Source organism: Stegodyphus dumicola, chromosome 4 (genome assembly GCF_044657685.1).
Source record: "Stegodyphus dumicola isolate Sdum_Otavi_A_Nest chromosome 4, ASM4465768v1".
Classification (NCBI taxonomy): domain Eukaryota; kingdom Metazoa; phylum Arthropoda; class Arachnida; order Araneae; family Eresidae; genus Stegodyphus; species Stegodyphus dumicola.
Genome location: NC_140771.1, coordinates 44,176,169 through 44,187,117, shown reverse-complemented (window position 1 = coordinate 44,187,117; position 10,949 = coordinate 44,176,169). Strand labels below are relative to the sequence as shown.

General features: G+C 31.3%; 1 protein-coding gene across 1 annotated transcript in view; it reads right to left on the bottom strand.

Moving 5' to 3' along the window:
* Nucleotides 1-3,710: 3,710 nt before the first annotated feature.
* Nucleotides 3,711-10,949, bottom strand: part of mRpL47 (mitochondrial ribosomal protein L47) — a 51,778-nt gene continuing 44,539 nt past the window's right edge. The window contains exon 6 of the mRNA XM_035376544.2: nt 3,711-4,099. Within this exon, the coding sequence (XP_035232435.2) occupies nt 3,811-4,099 (289 nt within the window). The 3' untranslated portion in view covers nt 3,711-3,810. The remainder of the gene's footprint in view (nt 4,100-10,949) is intronic.

Genomic DNA, 10,949 nt, shown 5'->3' with positions numbered 1-10,949 from the left:
ACCACTAAAAATTCCACACCTTTGGTGAACTTGCATAATAATTAAAATCTGTGTTTATTGTTCTCAAAAACATTGTTCGTCTTAGAGAGATAGTCGCCAAAAAGGTTCACTGCAAGTATACATTATTTCTAAAAAACAAAAAACAAAAAAACAAAGAAAGCTGTGTGAAGATTTTCGTGATTTTCCTGAAGTATAATGGGCATATGAACTAGTTCCTGAGAATGTACTCCACAAAGGACTCCCACCCCTTAAGCAGATAGCCGTAGTGTGCTTTGACATAACCTAATAAATCCAAAGACTACTGAAATATTATTAGCTGACTTTCGTCATAACTAGCAAATCGACATTCATTTAACTGACTGCATGCTGTGCATGAAAATTTTAATGACACTTTAAGAATAAACTGAAACAAAACAAGAAATAATTTTCACTATAAGAGTATTAAATTAAAACAAAAGTGAAGAATATAATCTCATAATTAAGTTAGCATTTTTCTTATATTTAAGGTCATGCAGTTACTTACCTTTCTTTTTCTAATCTTTTTTAGAATATTTTTTTCATGAAAAATTGCCAGTAAAAACTTTATAAAAAATGATTTATTAATGGCCTTTGTTAGTTAACAATGTCGGTTTAAAATTCTATTATGTGCTATAAGTTGCATTAATTTTCTATGCTTAAATTTCTTTCTTACTTTATTAGCAAAAATTACTTAGTGAGTAAAAAATATGAAAATAAAAATTATCCTTCTTTCCATCTTGCCCTCACAAATCATCATGAGAACACCCATTTACAATTATTAAAGCCTGAATAAAGCATGTCTGCGATGTTATCATCATGCGATGATTTCTAGATACTTTATTTTTTACCACGATATTTTCGACGGCGATGTTTTTAAACTGCAAAGTTTTTGAACCGCTTTATTTTTGACGACGATATTTTGTATTACGATGTTTTAGAACTGCAATGTTTTCTCTTTGCGATGTTTTCTCCCACGATGTTTTGTAGCACGACGTTTTCGCCTTGCGTTGTTTTCTCCGCAACGTTTTTGTCCGCGGTGTTTTCGGCTGTAACCATCTCCACCATGCTCCGTGTTCGAAGCAAAGACCATGTAAAAACGTGTAATACTTAATTCTTGGATTATCCAGATACATAAGGAGCATATATTGAAATACCACATGGTATACATGATCACTTAGCCGAAGAACTCAAATGGGTTCTCTAGTATTATTCAAGTTCTTTTGTTGTCAGACAAAACTCTATTCAAGACTGATATGATCACGGAAATTTTGAAATATTTGCTGTTCATGGAAATAAGTAGTGAATAGCCTGGGAGATGTAGAGGTAATTCATGTTTTAATAAATGGGAATTTTTTTATCCTTATTGGTTTGTTTTGCTTCAATATTTAAAACGTTTTCCAAATTCGATCAGGTCTTTTGCAAAGTTAAGGATATTTTTACAGGTTATTGCACCTTTTCTTTGCAACCATACATATCTGAGGGAAATAAATGCATTTTCACTGGATACTGGATAGAGAAATTACCTCCTAAGTAATGAAATTATCCTAATTTTCATCTTTTTGAGAAGAGTGAAACTTCACATCTTTATTGACAAAATCTCTTCATTCTGCATCGTAAGTTTTGTAAGTTAAAAAAAGAAAAATTCAACCACCTGATCAGCTGTAAATATAAAACATTCTATAATGAATATAAGATGATCATTATTTGGAAAATAAAATGGATGTAGCCAAATCACTATCTGCCAGGAATAGTTTATCCAAATCTACAGTTGGTTGAATGTAGAAAAATTGAGATACGGTAATTTCTACTCATGGAAAAAATTTGAAGCATAAGGATCTTGAAGAAGTACTGGTGAAATGGTTTACCATTCAAACAAGGTGGTTGAATAGGTTTAAGCAGAGCAACGTCTCTTTAGAGAAATAAAGAGTATTTTAAAACTAGATATGGAGAAATTTGGGGAAAAAATGTTTACGATGATAATTGTCACCAGAACAGAGAAAAAGCAATTTTTAGTGCTAATGATGTCAAACAAAATGTTAAAATTTAAAGACCAAAGATGCACTGCCAGTAAATTATCTAAAGTAGAATCACAATTGTGCAAGCCAATATGAATGGCATTCAGCATTGCAAGCTTTTCGCAACTGGAAAATCTCAAGTGGAGATATTTAAAAAAAATGTGAAAATTCTTGTCTCCTATTAGTTAAATGTAGGGCATGGATGATGTTGGAACTCTTTAAAAAAGAATTATGAATGTGGGATGATGAACATTCAACCCAACAGCAAAAGATTCTATTCTTGATTGAAAACTATACTGACATTTAAATGTCAATAACTTAGAATGGATTAAGACTGTTTTCTTGCCCCCGAATGTAACTTTAATGCAGCAACCTATGAACCAAAGTATGATCAGGAACTTGAAATGTAATTACAGGAAGCAGCCAATTTTAAGCATAAGGTAGATTACACAATTTCACTTCTTGATCATTACAAAAGTCTTGGTGACTTGTTATAGAATCAACTATCCAAAATTGTGTGGATATGTTGGTCTTGCAAATAGTGTTGAAGAGGAAGATAATGAAAACGAGGATTTGCCTACTACCAATGGATTAGAAAAAAGTGCATTTCAGTACTTTCAGAATATTATGTGGATAGTGGAGTAGCGAGCATAACTGGCGCCCCCCCCCTAAAAAAAACACAGTGATATGATGAAAATCTTGTTGAGACCATTTGGCATCATATACCCCCTTGCCCCACTCGCTACGACACTGTAAGTGGAGCTTTACTAAACATGTAATGGTGATGATGTTACATATAAAAGTCCTGAATTATTTTAGCAGGCATCAAAATGAGAACTGCTGATGCTGCAGATTTTTGTTCTGTTGCTGATTAAAATATTAAAGAAACACAAAACATGGAAAGCAAACTTCTTATAGCAGAAAGCTAAGCTATGATGTGTGTAATTAATAACATTTTATTCACACAAACTGTAGAACCAGAAGTGAAGGCATTTTTTCAGTTTTGGGATGAATATACAGATTAAATTTTCCTGCAATCAGCCAAGAGAAAATTACAGATTATTTGTGCATTCTGTCATTGAAAAAAGTTAAATTCATCAACATTTCTTTTTCTTAATTTTTAGTGGAAATGTGCAAAATTATTGACATGTGGTGAAACAAGAAAAGTATGAATAATAAATTTAATAATCATATGTCATAATAATGGTAATTAAACCTTAATAGGATTTCCTTATAATTAGAATTATTGCTCACGTCTTTTGATAGACATGACGGAGTTAATCTCTTTGCTTTTGGGGGGCAGAAGCGGATGATCTATCAACAAATTTTTACACCTTTTTGTGAAAGAATTCATTTTTCTTATAGGATCTGATATAGGTCAAATATTTGGTCCTTTGCAATTTGTTAGAAGAGGTTTTGAGTGTATAACTTTATATTTTCTATGTAACAAACTACTTTTTCCTAATAAATATGTCATTACAATTAAAGATGCAAAAAATATACATGAAAATACAATAGTTTCCAATTTTTACAAATAATTAATAATTACTGTAAAATTATTCAGTAATACAAACAGCATCTTTACAACAATAACAGTATTCCTCCTCCTCTTATGAAACAATGTGTTTAAATTTTTTTAGTAACTTCATCTCAATGAAAAAAAATATGCAAGTTAAATTCCACATTAACCATTTTTATTCACATATTTACATAATTAGTTTTTCATATTTTGCATACCTATACACATGGCATTAGAAAACGCTTTCTTGGGGAGGATTTAGAGTTCATCCTTATCTTCTAAATATTTCTTGTACTCATAAACATCTATATCAGGATATTCTTCCTGTAATGCTTCCATGTCAATATCAGGAAATTCTTTGAATAACAATTTTATGTAGCCCCTCTTTTTTCTTCGCTCAGCTCGTTCTTTTAATCGTTCTTTTTCATTTAATTTCAATATAAATTCTGGTAACGTAGGATTCACTGTCTCCATAGTAGGAAACAAATCTTCTTCTAAAAATTTTTCATTTTCTTTCATTGGAACTAGATGCTCATCTAAAGGCACTCTAATGAAAATAAAGAGTAATTAAAATGTTCTTAGTAAAAATTACACCTAAATACAATTATAAAAATGTGCATAATTTTTTAATATGCATCAAAATGTCTTTTCTTATTGTATTCATTATTTGCACAACTAAGTTTTATATACAGATAGATAATTTTACACCTTTTTGTGATATTACAGTTTAAAAAAAAATTAAAACATAATATGCTACAACAAAATAAAAAAAAAAAAAATAGTTAAGTGCACAATATTCAGTAAGTTGGTTGGAATTTTTTTTCTTATTTGTAATTGTAATAGATTTTTAAAATCCTGAGTCTCATATTTGTAGCCCTAAATATAGGTATTTAAGATTGCAAATAATGGCTTTTCTTCCTCTTTTTTACAATTATTTTTCATAATAGAAATTATTAAAATTATGACGAATTTTAGACCAAAAAGCACTTTTTTAATTGTGCAAACAACAAGATTATATTTTAGTAAGTGGTGAATCTCTCGTAGCAGTTATAAAAGCCAATATTCAGTAGAGCTATAATTAAACTATTTATACCTCTCTGCACAAGATTCTGAAACAAATTTTGCAATTGGTCAGTCAATTTTGCCTCCTTGGATACTGTTACGTTATTTTCTTCCTTCACGTTCGTAGATTTGGAGTAAATAACGACAAGACTTGATGAAATAACGAAACACACTTTATTTAGCCAATATTAATCAGGACAGCTCCGAAATCATGTTTTACAGTTGTCCAAGAAGTACTATAAAATTGCTGGAACAATCAGAGACACAGCATTCAGGTTATCAGGCTATCATGGTGAAGATAGCTTCATGGCAAAGCACCAAAGTACAGCTCCCGACTCTGCTCGGTCGTTCTCAAAACTCCATGTACTCTTGAGACTTTCCACGCTACAACTCACGATGCACTCGACGATACACAAGAGTACAGCTCTCGACTCAGCACACTCTAAGACAAAACTCAACAATGCACTAACTTGCAATACACTAAAGGACTCTCTCGATGCACGCAACGACCAACTCGGTGCTAGACTTCGAGACTCTTGCTCAGTGACTATCAACTTGCTAGACAAGGCACTAACTAACTCTCCTCGTATCAGCAGGGTTTATATAGCTTTTGGCTTGTGTTCGAGAACATTCTGGGCTAAACCGGTAAGAATTCGTTCCAGAAGGTTCTCCATCCATCCATGGCATATTACCAATTTTGTCGCCAAATGGGCAATTTCTTGTCAAATGTGGCAACCCTGCCTTCCTTTGCCATTTTCTGGCAACCATAAACCTGCTTTGCGGGGAAGCTATCTGACGGCACCTGTACATTTTGTAACAATATGTTGAACAAAATCATAAATAAATAAGACTACATAGATATGAATTTATATTAAATCCTCAAAACAAAGACAGTTGAGAAAGTCATGAAAAATATGGTTTGGAGTTCTTTTGTTGTCAAACAGCACCAGAGCAATCTGCAACATATACAGTACAGTCAGCTATAAACTGTTACCAATGTATATACAAACTGTCACAGTGTCTTGCAATACAACCAAATGTCTTAAGAGACAGCTCCCCAAACTAATATAACAGGTGTGATAGAAGAGTGCCATCTGATTACAAATGTGCAATTGAAATACAGAGCATTTCTCCTCAGCACCACTCATTAAGAAGAAAGCCATCTGATGATGAGGATTTTTAATGATGTTGGGAAGAAATAGACTGGAATTAATGTCCTTAACTAAAAAAGAATAAATTTTTGTGAATATGAAAGGGTTTGAGAAAATCCAATTCATCAAATGTAGAAACTCTCTGAGTAATTTTTACAGAACCATATCAAAATTGCAATTAAATACTTGACTACGATTAACTATCAAAAATTTGTTTATTTTGTCTTTTCAAACATAAGATTCATGTTCCTTCACATGAAATTTTAACAGTTTTTCAGTCTGACTGTCAAATCACAATGACAAGATGTGTTACAAATTTACAAATTCCCAAAGAAATGAAATGAAATCTTCAAGAATTAAAATAATAATAATAAAATCTGAAAGGTTTTTCAGGTTTTAAATTACATCCAAAGGAGCATTTTTTTAACATTTTGTGTGCTATCCTTATTTATTAAATATCATATTCTTCACACTTAAACCATAAAATTCAGTTTAAGAGCAACATCGCATAATAATTTTAAAATGAGCATACCTTTAGAATCTTCTATACACAGTCTCGTTCGCACACTGAAGATAAAAATGCTTTTTTCTGTATAACACTGCCATTGCTCGCTTTGAAATCCTCAAGTTTTTTAACAAAAAATTCGTAAAAGTTTTACAAAATATGAAATCAATAATAAAACAAATTCCAAATTTTAAATTTGGGCTTCCAGATGCCCATATTTGCAGAAGGATTACGTTATTCAAAATTTGTTGGCTCTAGGTACCGTTGTTTTATCACAATGCGAGAAACGTACATACATTTATGCAGATTCTTCATTATTTAATTTCTTTAAGTATAATGTAGGAAACTCTAGCATTTTATGGCAACAGTTTGAAAAGTGAACCGACATTTATAGGAGTCCGATGCAAAATGCCAAAACGAAATTAATAGTCCTTCTGGCCAAACTGCTCCTTTGGACTAAAAAAAAGATTTTATTTATAGCTAAGAAAATGGCCTGAACTGAACACAGAATCCAAGCAGTTTTGTAACTGACAGAAGATATGGTACAAGAACAAACTGTTACAATTATTTTTAAAAGAGGAATATTGTTTTTGTTGGTAAACAGCAAAGGAGTCTCTCCTGAAAAGCAAGATGTATCCTTACAACAAACCCTGTATACAGCTTTAAATATTTACTTTACTCTTAACTCATGTAAAAGTGCTTATACATAATAAGTATGCATAATAAGGTGTACATTCTTAAGAGGAAACCTATAATAAACCAATATTGATATCCTTGTTAAGAATAACTTGCTAGTAGTGTTCAGTGTTGCAGCCATATATAACACTAGACTTGTTTTGTTGGTTATCTTGCAAGCAACATAGGATCATAATTAAGCTACAAACCAAGGAACAACTGAATAAGAAAAGCAATGTTTAGTAATGTAGATTTTGAAACAACACTGTTGAAAATCTATGACAATCAACATTGCTTTTTGTACATTCAGAAGCTGGATACTATTTATAACAACCATACAGTTACTTAACTGATGCTGCAAGCGTTAATGTTAATTACATTTTGTCCAAAAACTAGCTACAGTGACTGAAACATAAAAGACTGGCAAATTTATCTTTCAGATGTATATACTGATTCAATGGAAGGTTGGGTTTGGTTTACGCAGTTATGGCAAAGCTTTGAGAGCTATCTGCCTAAGGGATGCCTTCATGGAGGACTTTCTAAGGGAAACTGGCTCATATACACATTACGAATGGGGGAAAACCACGAAAACGCCCAAGCAGCCAGCCCACTCACGGGACTGGAACCTCGGACCGACTGCTGCTAGTGGGTGGAGACAATGGAAGGAGAAGAGTGAAACAAATAACAGAAAAATATATTGCTCAAGGCAGTGACAGTTTCTTACCTAAGGGAAAAGATTAGCCTGCTAACTTTTTTTTATTATTATTAAAAGTTAAAAAGTTAATCCCTCCAATACACATGCACACAAAAAAATTATATCGCTTGAAACTAGCTCAATGGAATCAATAGAAAAAATTAATTTTTCATATCATTAATCTTTTCTTATAGAGAGAACAAATAAAAATTTTAAAAATATGAAAAATTTCTTGATTTTACCTTGATTTTAAGCATGTGCATTTATGAATTCTCTTATTTTCACCAGAAAAGTTTAATAAGCAGTAAGTTGAATACACAAATTATTCTTAGGGTTCCATTTCTGATTAGAAAAACTGTAGCTAATATTCAGAGCTATTTAATTATGTTCAGCTTATTGTATGTGTTACGTCTGTTCTTACCAGTATTATTGGGGACACCTATGAATATGAATGGCAAACAACCCAGACCTCTGGCTAGGTTCTAGACAAAAATAGAACAATCAGGAACAGCAACAAGGATACATTCTCTAACTTAACAGTAAAAAAAAAAATCACATAGTAAATCATTGTAGGGGGATATAGCCTATATTATTCATTTCTTTTTAGTGAATAAATACATAAATTTTCACAATTTTTTATTGTTTACTGATTTTAACGTTAGATCAAGATTTTAAAAAAAGGGAACCTCTCTCATGTAAAGTAATTCATCTGAAGGAAACTTTGGTCCCCAAACTCAATACATGTTATATCTTAAAACCACTAGTAAATTAGCAATAATGAAAGGAATGTGTGATTCAACAAACCCCATTTTGCTTGGACACATTTTTCTTCCCAGCATTAATAAAAGTTGCAAAGCCATTCTGCAACTCTGCAAGGTGGTTACTTGAATGCTGTCCTCATAAAAAATATATTTTTCTTGAAGAAACAGGATAGCTATATATTCATCTCTAAACGAATCCTAAATTGTGAAATCCATTGCAGAGGGAAAGAAAATAATCCAGTGAAAAACATTTAGTGGTTGCTGAAAGATTGCTGCAAAGATGAAAGGAGGGAAACCAGAAAAGAAGTCAAACAAAACTAACTACAGCTGGCACTAAGAAAATATACCAAACCAAAAGACCATCAAGTTTTATGATAAAAGCATCAATTCTGGATTATGTTATTGGTGATAATGTTCATTATGGTTTTTTCCCTATTTACTCTACTTTTCATGGTAAATATTGTCACTCTGTTGCTATATACAGAAAATTTATTCTTAATGTTCTTTAGGTATAGGCTTTATTTTTAATGCTCTTCATATCTTCTCTTGCTGAGGAAATCAGTTATTAGAAGATAACTGCTACTAATGGAAACTTTTCCTTTACAATCAAAGCTCTTAAAAACTTTTGTTCTACCATTTTAATGAACATTCTCATGGTAAAAATAATATAAAAGTTTTGATGCCCTTATATTATTCTGTTCTATTAACAAAAATTATCATTTAGCCTTTAAAAAAAACCAGATTCAAATTTTTGGGAAATTTAAATAACCATTATCAGTATAATTTAACACACACTGCTCAAACTAACAAAGCTTTAAAGTTCTGCAACAAAGAAATTGTATCTTAAACAAGAACAAGGAAAATAAATCTTCCTTTGCTAATAAATGTTAGTCCTTTAATCTCTCTCTCTCTCTCTCTCTCTCTCTCTTTTTTTTTTTTTTTTTTTTTTTTTTAAGAGTTTATTTACCTTATCCACATATTTAAATTATATATTTTTAGCCCAAAGTGCAGAATACTTTTTTTCCTTCTTGAAGAGGTATTCCATATTTGTGTCTCTTAAAATGCATAGTTTTCTGAAAAAATATAGGCTGATTTTTACCTGCGTTAAAAAATATTGTCTGTATACTCTACTTCTTTTTTCCAACTAAATGCTTTTTATATATATTTAGATGTAAAAACATTAAATACATAAAACTGGGTTCTATTATAATGACTATATGGTAAAAGGTTAATATTTTTAAATCTTAGCTTAAAATTATTTCTCACAAAATAATTTAAAGGTCTTTCTATTATAAAGACATACACAGGAATCTTGGATCATGAATATTTTTCAAATAAAAAATACCTTGTATGACTAATAAAATCTCAAGATATGAACAAGTAAGATATTCCAAAATGCACTCAGCAGTGTTAAAAGAAAAGAAAGGAGGCAAACCTAAAAGACAGCAGTTTACCTGATATTTTTATGGAAAAGGTTTTTCCCTTTTAAACAACATTTTGCATCTTTCACTTTTTCACTATATATACTATTGCCATCAACTTTCTTTCACACAGATACAGTGAAATTTGACGATATCTTATTTTTTACATGTTTAACATAGCATTAAATACAGAGCATATGTTAATATTGTGCAGTCAAAAGTCGTTAATCCGGACTCATCGGGACTTCGGCGATTCCGGATTATCGATTTTTCCGGATTATAGATCATCAAGACACAATAACACGCCCAATAAATACTAATTCAGAAGTCAAACAACAAAAATCAGCGTTATACCTACAAAATTTTCACAGGACTAGTTTCGATGGTTTTACTGAACCATCATCTTCAGCTGCAAAACCGCAAATGAACAAGATAGGAAATAATGATTAGATAAGATAAGAAAGCCTGGACAAGAATAAGCAAGTGGCGCCATCTGTTGGCGAAACCAGAACTAAAACATAATTTCTCTAAAAGCCGAAGGCAAATTTGGATTGGAATTAGGATCGTTAACTAGAACAGAAAGATTTTTATGAATGTGAAATGCCTCTAGAAAATCCAGTTCTCCAATGGAAGATGTTTTTTGAATAATTTTGGCAGCAGAAAAATTGAAAGTGTGATTTTCGGACCAACAATGTTGAGCAACAGAAGACCTCTGTGTTTCCTTTTTTCTAACATATGCCTCATGTTCTTTGACGCGAAATTTTAAGGCTCTCTTAGTTTGGCCAATGTAAATTAAACCACACTGGCAAGGAATCCTATAAATACCCCAGGAATTCATATCCGGAATGGGGTCCTTGAGTATAGAAGTTGGAATTTTATTGATGGGAGAAAATTTTGTAGGTATAACGCTGATTTTTGTTGTTTGACTTCTGAATTAGTATAGATCATCAGTTTAAATCTGGTAAGATGGCATGCAGAAATTATAAAATTAAAAATATGAAACTGTAATTTATGAAATAAAGAACAATTATGATCTAAAAAGTATCAAAATTTACAAAAAAAAAAAAAAAAAAAAAAAAAAAAAAAAAACCCTTAATATTTATTTGTTTACTTTATTAAATATTTCTT